The 15,552-nt window shown below is 49.0% G+C and overlaps 1 protein-coding gene across 3 annotated transcripts in view; it reads right to left on the bottom strand.

Moving 5' to 3' along the window:
* Positions 1–13,755, bottom strand: part of TBC1D8 (TBC1 domain family member 8) — a 139,735-nt gene extending 125,980 nt beyond the window's left edge. For all 3 annotated transcript variants that reach the window (XM_044925669.1, XM_044925667.1, XM_006071934.3), the window contains exon 1: positions 13,483–13,755. In XM_044925669.1, the coding sequence (XP_044781604.1) occupies positions 13,483–13,609 (127 nt within the window). In that variant the 5' untranslated portion in view covers positions 13,610–13,755. The remainder of the gene's footprint in view (positions 1–13,482) is intronic.
* Positions 13,756–15,552: the final 1,797 nt, after the last annotated feature.

The raw sequence follows: 15,552 nt of genomic DNA on the forward strand, positions 1-15,552 counted from the left end.
AGAGTCAACCACCTGGGCTTCCCCGGTGGTCCAGTGGCTAAGACTCTGAGCTTCCAAAGCAGGGGGTCTAGTTCAACCCCTGGTCACGGAACAAGATCCCACATTCTGCAACTAAGAGTTCACATGCTGCAAATGAAGATCCTGCATGCCTAAAGGAAGGCCCAGCACAGCCAAAAAAAAAAAAAAAAAAAAACCCAGCCACCTGCACCGGCCAATTTGAGCTCCCTGGGCAGCTGAAATCTCCCAGCTCCACTGAGAACCCCCCTTCTTTCCCCCTCCCTACCCCCCGCTCCCCACAGGAACTCTGTGTACCAGGAGCAGATTACCAAGACAGGTGACCTTGCTGATTTCAAGGGTAAGTTTCACCACAAGCAATTTCTGCTTCCGTGTTGATTTTGGAACCTAATCCAAACATTGAGAGCTCTACTGTACTGTGATGAAACAATGTCCACTTAACAAAAACACACAGGCATGCGTATGTACACACACATCCACAAAGCACACGCTGTTGCCACACTGGATTTACCCAAATCTAGTCTCTCCAGCCAAATCCTTCCTGTGATTGAATCCTTGATAGATGAGAGATTATAAGCTATATATTCTGCAAGCAATCTTACATTTTACATTTATTTTTAATTATAACAGCAACTTTTTGTGACCCCTTGGACTGCAGGCTCCTCTGTCCATGGCATTTCCCAGGCAAGAATACTGGAGTGGCTTGCCATTTCCTTCTCCAGGGGATCCTACCAACCCAGGGATCGAAGTCAGGTCTTCCGTGTTGCAGGTAGATTCTTAACCATCTAAGCCACCCAGGGAAGCACATCTGAGGTAGAGTGGATGTAATAATAATAGAAATAAAATGCACAATAAGCGTAATGGGCTTGAATCATCCCAAAACCATCAGCCCCTGGTCTGATCAGAGGAAAAACTGTCTTTCAACAAAACTGGTCCCTGGTGCCCAAACAGTTGCTCCACAGGCCTTACCAGACAGCTCACAGCCTGTCAAACCTAATTTGTCCAAAGCAGGCTCTCGGGAGCCACAGGACTCTTGCACATGCTGTTTCCTTCACTCAGAAGGCTCTTTCTCTCACCCTGTAGTAGGTTAATACCATCCTATACACCTGCAGGTCTCAGCTAAGTTTACAGGTCGTCAGAGAAACGCTCCCTGACACCCCAACCTAAATGAGCTTTCCCGTTGTTATTCCTTCTCACTCCCTCTGCACTGACCACCCTTGATAATTCTGCATTTCATGGTTTAATACGGCCCCCTTCCCACCCTTCAACCATGTGTGTCATGAGAACACAGGGCCTGGCAGTGTTGCAGTATTCTCTTGGCTTTTCCTTCGTCTTGATATACAAATAATTACATGGATTTTGCAAACATGACTGTAAAATATGGGAGTTCAAAGCATAAACATTTCTACCAAGCAATAACTATTTTCGTTGTTATAATTATTATCACTGCTTTGCAGGCAGAATTTGAGACCCCAGGAGGGATGGGATCCAGTTATAGCACCCTAGATCTGTGGCTAGGGAAGGGGCAAAAATGATACACAAATTCAGTTCAGTTCAGTCGCTCAGTCGTGTCCAACTCTTTGTGACCCCATGAATCGCAGCACACCAGGCCTCCCTGTCCATCACCAACTCCCAGAGTTCACCCAAACTCATGTCCATCGAGTCAGTGATGCTCTCCAATCATCTCATCCTCTGTCGTTCCCTTCTCCGATTGCCCTCAATCTTTCCCAGCATCAGGGTCTTTTCCAATGAGTCAGCTCTCCGTATCAGGTGGCCAAAGTATTGGAGTTTCAGCTTCAACATCAGTCCTTCCAGTGAACACCCAGGACTGATCTCTTTTAGGATGGACTGGTTGGATCTCCTTGCAGTCCAAGGGACTCTCAAGAGTCTTCTCCAACACCACAGTTCAAAAGCATCAATTCTTCAGCGCTCAGCTTTCTTTATAGTTCAACTCTCACGTCCATACATGACTACTGGAAAAACCATAGCCTTGACTAGATGGACCTTTGTTGGCAAAGTAATGTCTCTGCTTTTGAATATGCTGTCTAGGTTGGTCATAACTTTCCTTCCAAGGAGCAAGCGTCTTTTAATTTCATGGCTGCAGTCACCACCTGCAGTGATTTTGGAGCTCAAGAAAAATAAAGTCAGCCACTGTTTCCAGTTTCCCCATCTATTTCCCATGAAGTGATGGGACCAGATGCCATGATCTTCATTTTCTGAATGTTGAGCTTTAAGCCAACTTTTTCACTCTCCTCTTTCACTCTCATCAAGAGGCTCTTTAGGTCTTCTTCACTTTCTGCCATAAGGGTGGTGTCATCTGCATATCTGAGGTTATTGATATTTCTCCCGGCAATCTTGATTCCAGCTTGTGCTTCTTCCAGCCCAGCGTTTCTCATGATGTATTCTGCATATAAGTTAAATAAGCAGGGTGATAATATACAGCCTTGAGGTACTCCTTTCCATATTTGGAACCAGTCTGTTGTTCCATGTCCAGTTCTAACTGTTGCTTCCTGACCTGCATACAGGTTTCTTAAGAGGCAGGTCAGGTGGTCTGGAATTCCCATCTCTTTCAGAATTTTTCACAGTTTATTGTGATCCACACAGTCAAAGGCTTTGGCATAGTCAATAAAGCAGAAATAGATGTTTTTCTGGAACTCTCTTGCTTTTTCGATACATATATTATAAGTGTAAACTTCTAAACTGATTTCTTCTCTAGAGGAAAACAAATCCAGAATAGATCATTTTAATTTCAAATGAAAGATATGCCTGCCAATACAGGTTCAATTCCTGGTCTGAGAAGACCTCACATGCTGCAGAGCAACTAAGCCCACGCACCACAGCTCCTGAGCCCACATGCTCTCGAGCCCAGAAGCCGCAAACACTGAAGCCCTGAGCCCCTGGAGCCTGTGCTCTGCAACAAGCCCAGGCACCACAGTGAAGAGCAGCCCTTGCTCACCACAGCTAGAGAAAGCCTGCAAGTAGCACCAAAGATACAGCACAGCCAAAAATAAATTTTAAAAATTTATTTAAAAATAAAAAGGGAAAATTAGAAAGAAAATTTAAAAAGTACCTGGTTAGATTAGATGCATTTCTGAAAACAAGTTTTAAGCCTCTGTGAAACTGACATACCCCACATATCCAAGACACTTGGAAGGCTAAATATAGTTTACTGAGAGGACAAACCTCTGAAGCAAGGGTGGTCCAGGAATCATGGCCTATGAGGCACTCATGCTACACTGTTTCAATGATCCTCCTAGCCAGAAAAATGCCAAGCTCTCCCAAAGCTTCCATTCTGTCTTTTATCCAGTTTACACATGCATGGAAAGAAACATCTAATTGCACAAGGCTCATGAGAAACCCAGCAGCCCCCTCAACCCCTCCCTGCTCCCACTTCCCAGCTCCCAGAGAGCAACTACTCCCAACTCTCCACTGGCTCTTTTCCCATTTACTTCCACTTCTCCAAGGAACAGGCGGGTACCACTACCATCATCTTCCCTGTGGGCATCAGCTGGCAACTTTCAGAAACAAAGTATGTATTAATAGCTCCCGTTCACTCATCACCCCCACCTGCCATTCACCCAGTTAGGAAACAGCCTGGGTTAGATCACCAGTGGATATTTACATTATTCTAAAGACAACTGAAACATTAACGTTATTGAAATGTTACCAAGAGCTGAGTTTTGCAGTAAAAGAATCAAACCTTTCCCACCCTGCTGCTGCTACTGCTAAGTCACTTCAGTCGTGTCCGACTCTGTGCGACCCCATAGACGGCAGCCCACCAGGCTTCCCTGTCCCTGGGATTCTCCAGGCAAGAACACTGGAGTGGGTTGCCATTTCTTTCTCCAATGCAACAAAGTGAAAAGTGAAAGTGACATCACTCGGTCGTATCCGACTCCCAGCGACCCCATGGACTGCAGCCCACCAGGCCCCTCCGTCCATGGGATTTTCCAGGCAAGAGTACTGGAGTGGGTTGCCACTGCCTTTCCTACCCTACCCAGCTGTATATTTTCCCTGGAATTGACAACAGTCCCAGGATTCTTGGCTGATTCCGTTTTGTGTGTGTCAAGAGTTCAACCACAAGCTCACCCCTGGTGAGCAGATCTTCCTTCAATAGCAATGCTCTACTGGGGCCTCCCTGGTGGCTCAGTGGTAAAGACTCCGCCTGCCAATGCAGGAGACGCAGGTTCATACCCTGGGTTGGGAAGATCCCCTGGAGAAGGGAATGGCAACCCACTCCAGTATTCTTGCCTGAGAAATCCCAAGGACAGAGGAGCCTGGTGGGCTACACAAAGGGGTCACAAAGAGTCGGACACGACTGAGAGACTGAGCACACACACGTGCCCTGCTCTATCAGTTTCTCCTCTAGGAGTTGTCCTGGAGCCTCTGCCCTGCTCCAAACTGGACCCAGGACTGGACTCTCATCTCAGCATTTCTCTTCACTGTCATCCTGGACAGTCCTTTCCAAGGATTTCTTCTTAAACAAGTAACAAAAAGCATCAACTATTACAGGGAAAGAATGGTACTGGCTGTGTGAAGATTAAGAATGTTAAAAGCTAGTGGGAAGCTGCTGTAGAGCAGAGGGAGCTCAGCTCGGTGTTCTGTGATGACCTAGAGGGGCAGGAGTGGGAGAGAGGTCCAAGAGGGAGGGGGTATATGTACACATGGAGCTGATTCACCCCGTTGTACAGCAGAAACTAACACAACACTGTAAAGCAATTATGCCCCAATGAAAAAATAAAATAATAAAGAATAAAAAAAAATGTTTTTTAAACATTGGTTCTTCAAAAGACCCATAATGAAAAAAGCCTAGGCATAGAGAGATTTTTCAATACATATAATTGGAAACAAATACAACACATACAGACACGTGCATGCACACACACGGCTCCTAAGACACAAACCTTTCTCAAAAGGCAAGACAAGTAATTAATAAACACATAAAAAGATTCTTATCCCTCTGAAGGAAATACCACCTCTGTGGTTCTCAGACACTATTTTAATACATATTAGATTGGCAAAAAATCACATCTCTGCCAATGTTCACAGCAGCACTATTTGTAATAGCAAAACAACAACTAGAAACCCAAATATCAACAGACAGGAGAATGAATGAATAAATCAATCAATAATGGCATATTTATTCAATGGGTTACTACTCATCAGGGAAAATGAATGAATACAGCTACTGAACCAGACATCAGCATGGTTCAGTGTTAGAAAAACATAATTATACATGTAAAATTGTAACAATAACTGGGGGGGTGCAGAAAAACAAGCTTCAGAAAAATAAAGTATGATTCCCCTTGTAAAGCACTTTAAAAAATACATACAGGGACTTCCCTGGTGGTCTAGTGGTTAGGACTCTGCACTTCCACGGCAAGGTCAGAAGTTCGATCCCTGTTAAGGGAACTAAAATGCCCCATGCCAAGGCAGAGCCAAATAATTTTTTTAAAAAAACATACAAAACTAAACAATCCATAGATGATTTTTTTTTTTTAAGTGACTAATTACCATGCTTCAGCTGAGTGGAAAAAAATGTAATGCCGCAACAATGCATAGATGAGGGATACATATAAAAGTGCCAAAACTATACAAGCACGGGCAGTACTAACACATAATTCAGTATATTAGCACCCACAAGGGAGAGAGGGAAACATTATCAGAAAAACACACAAGGGATCTCTCAAGCACAGGAAATACTCTATTTTTTAGCAATAGCTGGTGGCTATCGTGTTACTTATACTTCACATCTGCACTATATACTCCTATGCACACAAAAGATTTCCATTTTAAAACTTCAGGCAAACTATCATCCCATTATATGCGAATGTCCATCCTCTACTAGTAACCATTCACTTACTGAGAACATAACCAATCACAAAATATGGTACCTTTTCCTTCAAAGATCTTATTTTTGTTATTTAGTCATGTACGACTCTTAAGCAACCCCTTGGACTGTAGCCCACCAGGCTCCTCTGTCCATGGGATTTCCCAGGCAAGAACACCGGAATGGGTTGCCGTTGCCTCCTCCAGGGGATCTTCCTGACCGAAGGACTGAACCCATGTCTTTTGCATTGGCAGGAGGGCTCTTTACCACTGAGCCACCAGGGAAGCCCAAGGAGATCTTACTGGGGACTGTTTATTTTGCTGTTGATTTCTCTTTCCCCTTTTTTTTTTAAGTTGGGGGGAAAAAAAGGAAGCAGAGAAATAATAAATCTAGTGGTTACAACACACCTACCAAATGTTCAAGAATATTAATGACTCAGACTCGTAGAGCTGTGTGAGTTGGCTGGTGACATGCTGGGAAAATCCTTCTGGGTCTTCATTTCTGCAGAGGTTACCACCGGGGAGTTCTCACAGCTGGCCTGGCACGGCTGACAAGCTACCACCAATCCTTACAAGCATGCAGGCAGGCATGAGAACTATCAGTAACAACCCTCTCTATTATCTATTCCTGTTTTCTGCATAATTTCCATGTTCAGGATGACGAAAAACATTTCTCAACCTCAAACGCTCACAGCTATCGATTCGACTTGGGCATCCATGGATTCACTAAACATGCATCAAGTGCTCTATTGACAGCAAGGATTCCAGTGCTGGTTGCGAACCGGGGACCTTCCTTCAGGAGCGCCAGGTCGGCTTTGCTCAAAACAGATAAAGCCACACAGAGCCACATGGCAACAAACAGCAGTCGGTGTCATAAAGCAAAAGTGAAGGGGGACTTCCCTGATGGTCCAGTGGTTAAGAATCTGACTGCCAATGCATGAGGGCATGCGTTCAGTCCCTGGTCCAAGAAGATTCCACATGCCTCGAGGCAATTAAGCCCATGCTCTGCCACTACTGAAGCCCCTAGAGCCCGTGCTCTGCAACGAGAGAAGCCACCACAATGAGAAGCTCGCACACCATACCTAGAGAGTAGCCCCCCAGGACTGCTGCAATCAGAGAAAGCCCACACACAGTAACAAAGACCTGGCACAGCCAAAAACAAAACAAACACTTTCTTTAAAAAAGAAAAAAAAAGGTAAGAGGGCAGGGCAGGACAAGATGGGGGTGGGGGCCCCACCTCTAGGCAATGGCGCTCAAGTGAGACTGCAAGAGGAGGTGGGAGAGCCCAGGCAGAGGGCACAGCTTGTGAAGACCCAAGGAGAGGAAAGTAACTTACATGCTGGAGGGTCTTTTGCTCAAGAGCAGAAGGCGGAGGAGATAGAGCCTTAGAGGCGGTGCAGGGGTCGCTCATCACCCCCCAGGAGCCGTGAAAATATGCTGGGCTGCTCTTTAATTTTGTCGTGGCTGTTGTTTTTCAGTTGCTCAGTTGTGTCTGAATCTTTACAACCCCATGGACTGTAGCCCACCAGGCTCCTCTGTCCTTGGGATTTCCCAGGCAAGAATACTGGAGTGGGTTGCCATTTCCTTCTCCAGGGGATCTTCCCAACCCAGGGGTGAAACCCAGGTCTCCTGCATTGGCAGGCAGATTCTTCTCCACTGAGCCACCTGGGAAGGCTGCTCTTTGATAAAGTTTTACAAAATGAAAGGGGGGACATCTGTGCTGCAAATATGATCAGATTTACTACTTTCATTTTAAATAAATCCCTCCCTTATCCAGCGCTGCCAGAATGTGGAGTCAAGATCATGAAATCCTAACCCTTCACAGGGAGCAAATGAATTCTTCAAACGCTCCAAGCCTCTCAGTCATTTTCAGCTCTTCCTAAAGAACCCCAATTAGGCTGAAATAGCGTCCACCACTCCGCCATCCACACATTTGTACCTCATATTATTTCCTAGAGTGACACAAGCCCGGGCCTTGTTTGATTATCCAATTACAAATGCATGGCCCATGTTATGTTCTCATTAAATGCATCTGTTGGGGACCCCAGAGCTTTTGTTAATGGCTTATTAGTGCTTAGAGATACACCCGTTATTTTACTTATACGAACCTTCCGATTTACGCTCCTGGAATCAAAGTACTTCCTTTGTTTGTGATTTCTTCCTTGTCCTGCTTTGGAAAAACAAAACCAAAGCATGTAAGACTCTAGGGCCAGTATCTGGGGAGCGCACACCACAAAACAGCAGCCCTGTGGAGCCAAAAAGCTTTTCTGTCGGTGGTGGGGAAGTAATCCACCACCAACTTCGGCAGCCTGAGCAGGACCCCAGCTGATGTCAGACAGACTAGTCGAGACAGGCCACACAGGTGCTGGGCTTCACCACTGCAGCCATGCAACAGAGTCATCTGAGCAAGCCTCGGGACCATCCACATGACTCCCTAGATGACACTCTCCCCGTCGGGGACACTGTCCTGAAGGCAGGACACAATTCACCCTGGCCACAGCCGGCCCCTCACACTCAGTTCCCTTTATTAACTAGGATCTGAGGTGGTCCAAGACCCCCCGTCCCCAAATCCTGCTGGCACAAATGGCTACTAAATAGTTCATCTTCTGGACTTCCCTCGTGGCGCAGCGGATAAGAATCCGCCTGCTGATGCAAGGGACTCCAGTTTGATCCCTGGTCCAGGAAGATTCCATGAGCCATGGAGCAATGAAGCCCCGACGCTGCAGCTACTGAGCCTGTGCTCTAGAGTCCAAGAGCCACAACGATTGAAGACTGTGGGCCCTGGAGCCCGTGCTCCACAACAAGAGAAGCCACCGCAGCAAAGAACACCCCTGTCTCTCTGTAACTAGGGAAAGCCCGCACACAGCAACAAAGATCCAGCGCAGCCAAAAGCAAAACTAAAAGAATAAATGTGAAGATTTTTAAAAATATAAGTAAAAAATATAAAATATTTCCTCTTCTAATTACACTTGGTAAATCCTGCAGTAATGGATAAGCAATTGTTCTTACATCCTTCCCTACAATGCAACGAACTTTTTTGGCAACACTTTTGCTCTAAAAAGCCCTCTTATTACTCAACTTTTTAAATGTCGCTTTTTTTCTTTAAAACTACTAGGTGACGAGCACAACTAAGCCCTTGCTGTATAATGTTTATTTTCATTTTAACCCTTATTATAATCAGAAGCCTTTCACATTGCTGATGGGGATGTAAGATGGGATAGTCAAGGTGGAAAACCGTTTCTAACCCTCTAAAGTCTGTTTCTGTCCCTGCCTTAAGGCAGAGTTATAACAAAGGCTCAAAGAAACCAAATAAACTAGCCCAGATTCGTACCCAGCAGACTTATCTTGACTCCAAACTCCGTGTTTTCCACTCCCAGCCCATACTTCCTCCCATGTCCCTAACTGTTAGGAAATTGGTTAGCCCATAACTGCTCCAAGTACAGTGACAGGAACAAGGGCTGAGGGAAACACCCTGAAAAGCAGAAAACATCAGCGTGGGATTCAAAAGATAACTTTTAAAGTGCCGGCATCTTTGGGGAAAGGACTGCACGATCATACAGGAATGCGTCCGTTTATGCGGTTCATTGTAAGCTCATCAGAGATCCTGGTGGGGAGGGGAAGTAGTGTCCTTCTACCCACCACCCCCAAAGGCGAAGTGCCCCAACTCTGTTCTCCCAGGGCTGACTGCACCGTATAAGAAATACTCCCCCTGGCTGGAGACTGTATCCCCGGGAACGCTGTAGAGCTTCCTCCTCTCCAGGGCAGCAAGAATCACTGTCAGGGGAGTGTGAGAAACATCTTAAAATACTGTGTTCAGTCACCCAGTTGAACTGGAGGTGAAGGTCACTGCCTTCCGCCGCCACACCGACCCCTCCTCCCCAGCCTGGGATCTTCTCAAGGCAGGTGCCTGAGGCTGGCAATAGAAGCCACCTAAGAGGCTGATGCCCTGCTCCTCGGCCCTCGAAGGAGGGAGTCACAAAAATAGGCTTCAATGCCCATCCACTCCCCCCAGCTTCCTGGTGGTCAGCCTGCAGGTACACAGAAAGCAAAGGACACAGAGGGTATGCTTCCTGTTCCTTGTGGCCAGCTCAGGCTCAGTCTGAAAGCTGGGCCTTCACACCCACCTAACTTTGGAGAAAAATGTGGGCTCAATCATTCACGCGTGGACTCATCCATCTATTCATCCTACAAACGTTAACTGACCCTATGCTATGTGCTAGGCACCACTGTGGGTAAAACGCCTGCCCTCACAGAACAGACAATTTAGTAGGGGAAACCATGAACAAAACACATAAGTGCGATGGATATCATAAAGTGAAGGACTTCCCCAGTGGTCCAGTGGTTAAGACTCTGAGCTTTCAACACAGGGAGCACAAGTTCGATCCCTGGTTGGGGAATCAAGATCTCACATGCCAAATGGTGTGACCAAAAAATAATAAAAACCATTTCAAAAAAGAAAGAAAAAGAATGGGCCATGGAGAAAATACAACGAGATGTGCATAGGGAATGTATTTGTGTAAGTCGGAGGATGAATTACAATTCTCAGTGAAACAAAACCTCCTCTTTCTGACAGTGGGCAAGCTTTCAACATATCAGATTACTTTAAAACGCCAATGGGAACCTCACATGTTTGAGACTCTGCTACCTAATCTCATGGCATCACCGATGCAATGGACATGAACTTGGGGAAACTTAGAGATGGTGAGGGACAGAGAGGCCTGGCAAGCTGCAGTCCACGGGATTGCAGAAAGTCATACACAACTGGACGACTGAACAAAAACAACAACCTAATCTCAAATTCTGCATCACGCTTCCTTTCACTGCTCCTCCACCTTTTATTTCCAATCCTTTTAACCACCTGCTACTTGCCTCTCTCCAAAGAAGAGCCTAAAAACCAGTCAGAATGTGCACTCATTAATTTCTTGGATCAACTCAGCCTAAGCTGTAAATCTTTGAAATAAACTGCTAAAAAAATTGCCATATGAGAAGTCTGCCGGTTCTGAAAACCAGACCGACGTGGAGCTGCCCCAGTGCCACATCAGTTTTGATTTCACAACATTCGTAAGGCCCCAGTTAGACAAGCTCACCGGTGGATGGGGCAACGGAGTTGCCTAATAGGCACAGCCATTGGCTCCCAACTGAATGCCCAAAGGTGGGGTGTCCACTGCTGAGGGGGTGCCACCCTTTCACAATCAGAAGGAGGTTGTGTGTGTGCTCAGTGGTGTCCGACTCTTTGCAACCCTGTGGTCTGTAGCCCGCCAGGCTCCTCTGTCCATGAGATTCTCCAGGCAAGAATACTGGAGTGGGTTGCATTTCCTCCTCCAGGGGATCTTCCCAACCCAGGGATCAAACCCCACGTCTCCTGCATTGGCAGGCGGATTATTTACCACTGAGCCAGCTGGGAAGCCCCAGAAAGAGGTTCTGAGTCTCCAAGAAATAAAGCAAAATGTCAGGGGTCTTTTTCTGGGGATTTTTCTTCCCTTTTTTCAGCTGATTTACTTCCTTTAAGAATAAGAAAACTGGGGACTTCCCTGGTGGTCCAGCTGCTAAGACTCTGAGCTCCCAATGCAAGAGGCCCAGGTTCAATCCCTGCTCAGGGAACTAGGTCCCACATGCCACAACTAAAGATCCTGCAGGCCACCACTAAGACCCGGCACAGCCAAATAAATAAAAATATTATAAAAGTAAGAAAATTGTGCATATTCACAGCAAACCAAAACCACAGTCAAGCCCAAGTAAGACCAAAGGCACAGGAACTCTTTGATGTTGGAATACAGTAGAAGGAGGAGCATCATTTTGAGTTCATCTAAGACAGACAGGGAATCCCATAGACAGAGCAGCCTGGCGGGGGTCCATGGAGTCACAAAGAGTCGAGCACAACTGAGCAACTGAGCAGCAAGACCGACTGGCCCACAAAGCAGGCTCTCCAGAAGGGAAGCTGTCCTGAACCTGTCTTAGTCACAGGACCGTAAGCTTTGCCCTCTGGGTCTGGACTGTCTCCCCTGTCCGACGGTGAATAACCTGAAGTCTTTCCCAACGCAGCCACCTGTGGGAAGAGCATCCCACAGACAGCGTGCGCGGAACCGAGTTAACAAATGCTTGCAGAACCAATACTCCTCACGCTTCCTATTTCAGGCTCTGTCCTCACCCTCTACTAAAGGAGGCCCTTTGTAGGCCAGGTTCTGTGCTGAACACACCGAAGATTAAAGTTGCGCCACGCTCAAAGGTCGAGGAGGGGACAGACCCCTCTTCCAGACTTTTCTCCTCTGATCAGCATCCCACCCCGCCGGGATGCCACTCACCTCCATTCCCCAAGAGCCCAGGAACTACGAAGCCAGTGTGTTGCTCAGGGGCCCACCAATGACCCCTTTAACCTCTGATCTCCCATGCTAATTCCCTTACTCAGAGCCTCAAACAGTTCCCAGAGCAAGCCCACCTGCCATCCACCCGTTCCCACCGACCACCACCCCACTGCTCCTTCCAACCAGAAATCCCACCAACTCCAATTGACGCCTTGAGGGTCAGTCAAGTCTGCCCTCCCTAAGGAATCTGGCTGTCAGCTTCCAGGCCTCCTCAGTCTAAAGTATGGGCAGGTAAAGCAAGCCCTGGCACTTGGTTCTGCCCTTTCAGGATGTACTAATCGCATTTCCCCCATCGGGCCTGGAGGGCCTCCCTCAGAATAAGCAGACAGTAGACTCAGCAACAGGGAGCCCAGGGAGCCAGGCTGGGCCCCTCCACCGCTCTCCCTCCCTGGCCTTGGTCTCCTCCTGGGAGGGACAAGATGGGAAGCTCTAAGGTTCCTTTTACTTCGATTCCAAAATCTGAAATTCCATATGGGTTCCCTACATACAACTGAGAAAGGTTCCTATTATTCCTCCACTGACCTTTCAAGCAGGTGTCCCCGCTGATGCAAACTGTCCAAATGCTTGATTTTCAAAGAGTTTTGGGCCTTAAATTTGGGCGGGGGGAGGGGGGGAATAGATAAATTTTACAAGCCTGAGTTGTTGGGTTTTTTTTTTCCCCTTTCATTCCTAGAAAGAAAGTGAAAGGGTGGGGGTGGGGAGCTGACCCGCTCGGTTTTGCTACTAGGATCACGAGCTCGAGATTCGCTCCACTTGGGTTTCTCCGAGCGTGTAGACGGTGCGCGGCCCGCCCCGCCCGACCCCCTCATCCCCCCGCCAGTCTCAGATTGCCAGGGCCTCCTGAGCCTCGGCTCGCCGGGGGCTGGTCAAGTGTCCCTACCGCGGCGCCACTTGGAGCCTCGGGCGCGTCCAGATGGCCGGGCGGCCCCGCTGTCACCTGGCCCCGCTCCGCCCGGCGCGGCCCTCGCTCCAGCGCAGGTCTCTCCTTGGCTTCCCGAGTCAAGCCTGACCTCTGGGCGGCCCCTGGGCCCGGCAGCGAAGGCACCTGCCCCGCCCGGGGAAATGCACGAACCCGAGAGTTTCTCCGGCCGCCACCTCGACGGGAGCGTACAGGAGAAACGCAGGAGAAAGGAAAACATGCCCGAGGCAGGGCCGACCGACCCCGGCGTCTCCCCAGAAACCGCCACCTGCGCCGCACGCAGCCCGGGACTGGGGCCGCGGGCCGGGCGGGGAGCGAGGTCCGGGCCCGGCCACCCGCACGCCGCAGCGCGCCCCTTACCCGTGAGCCGGCCGCCCCCCTCGCCGTGCCCGCGGCGCCGCTGCAGGATGAAGTAGCAGTTGCTCTTCTGAGTCACCCAGAGCTTCAGAGCGTTCTTCAGCAGCACCTCCTCGGGCTTGAGCCACATCGCAGCGGTCCAGCCGCGCCCGCGGGCCCCGGCTCACATCGCCCCGGCCGCCGGGCCGAGCCCGCTCGGAAGGAGGCGGCGGGGAGCGCAGCCTGCGAGCGCCCTGCGCTCCGAAGTCCAGGGAGCGCGGCCGGCGCAGCTCGCCCCGGCAGCCCGCGCAGTCCTCGTGCCGGCCCCGCCCTGGGCCCGCCCCCGGTCCTCCCCAGACACGCCCACCGCCTGTGCCCCGCCCATCCCGCCGGCTCCCTTGGGGACGTCCTGATTTCCGAGTCCTGGCGGCTCCAGGCAGTTCCGGAGTGGAGGGAGGAAGTCCGATCCTGGCTGCTCCCCGCCTCTTCTCCAGCTCTCGCGGGGGGCGCCGGGGCCCCTCTCCCCTCCTCCGCCCCTGCGGGGAGGCAGTCCGGAGAGCAGCAGCAGCAGCACGACGAGGAGAAGGAGGAGATGGAGAAAAAGGCATCTTGTTGTCACAGCTGCAGGTTGCCGACCTAGGGCCTTTATATTTTGGGGGACAGCATGCACGCCATGAAAGGCAAGTGTGGCATTTAAAATAATAAGCGGGGCTTTCTTGGTGTCTCAGTGGTAAAGAATTCACTTGCCATTGCAGGAGACAAGGGTTTAATCCCTAGGCTGGAAAGATCCCACATGCGTTGGAACAACTAAGCCCTTGCACCACGACTACTGAGCCCATGTGCCTCAGCTACTGAAGCCAGCAGGCCCTAGAGCCCATGCTCCGCAACAAAAGAAGCCTCCACAATGAGAAGCCCACACAGTGCAACTGAAGAGTAGCCGGGCTCTCCACAAATAGAGAAAAACCCGAGCAGCAAGGAGACCCCGCACAGCCAAAGCTAAATAAATAGAATTTATTTTAAAATAACAAGAAACAGGGACTTCCCTGGTGGCCCATTGGCTAAGACTCCAAGCTCCCAATGCAAGGGGATGGGCTTCGATCCCTGGTTGGGTAATTAGAACCCACATGGAGAAGGCAATGGCAACCCACTCCAGTAGTCTTGCCTGGAAACTCCCATGGACGGAGGAGCCTGGTAGGCTACAATTCATGGGGTCGCTAAGAGTCAGACACGACTAAGTGACTTCACTTTCACGTTTCACTTTCATGCATTGGAGAAGGAAATGGCAACCCACTCCAGTGTTCTTGCCTGGAGCATCCCAGGGACAGAGGAGCCTGGTGGGCTGCCATCTATGGGGTTGCACAGAGTTGGACACGACTGAAGCGACTTAGCAGCAGCAGCAGCTGCTGCAACTAAGACTCCTTGAAGCCAAATGTATAAAAAAATAAAATAAGAAACATTTTTACAAGTAACCAAAATATAGCATTAAAAAACTAAAATTTTTCTTCTGCTTTTTAAAAATGCTGAGTGTACGCTCTCAATGCACTCAGAAGTGATCCCACCAATCTGCTGAAGAGGGGTGGTGCTGTAGGAATCTGAAGGGAGTGTCAGACCAAGCTCAACACTGCACAACCTTCGTGGGCACGGGAGATGCCTACGTAAGGATCCCGTGCAGGTCCCCTACCCAGGAACAAAACCAGGCACGTTGGTTCTCAGAGAATTGAAAAGCTGGGAATATGGAGTAGGTGACAGTAAAGAAAAGCTATAGGGAAAGTGGAGGTTGGGCTTTAAAAATGAGTACTTTCTCAAAGCCTGGTGGAAATAGACATGTGGTAGCAGTCGGGAAAATCCCCTGGAGATGGGAATGGCTATCCGCTCCAGTATTCTGGAGAATCCCATGGGCTAGAGAGCCTGGCGGGCTACAGTCTGTGGAATGGCTAAGAGTGGACTGGACTGAGTGATTAACACTTTCACTTTTCAGCTGGCCTTGAACAGTTGGGGGTGGGGGAGGCAGGGCTCAGAGCAGTCTCCTGGAGGAGGCAGTTAAATCCAACATCCTAGAAGAGAGGAAAAGAAACTCTGTCAACATGACCCTTA

This window comes from Bubalus bubalis, chromosome 12 (assembly GCF_019923935.1).
Source record: "Bubalus bubalis isolate 160015118507 breed Murrah chromosome 12, NDDB_SH_1, whole genome shotgun sequence".
In the NCBI taxonomy this organism is placed as follows: Eukaryota; Metazoa; Chordata; class Mammalia; order Artiodactyla; family Bovidae; genus Bubalus; species Bubalus bubalis.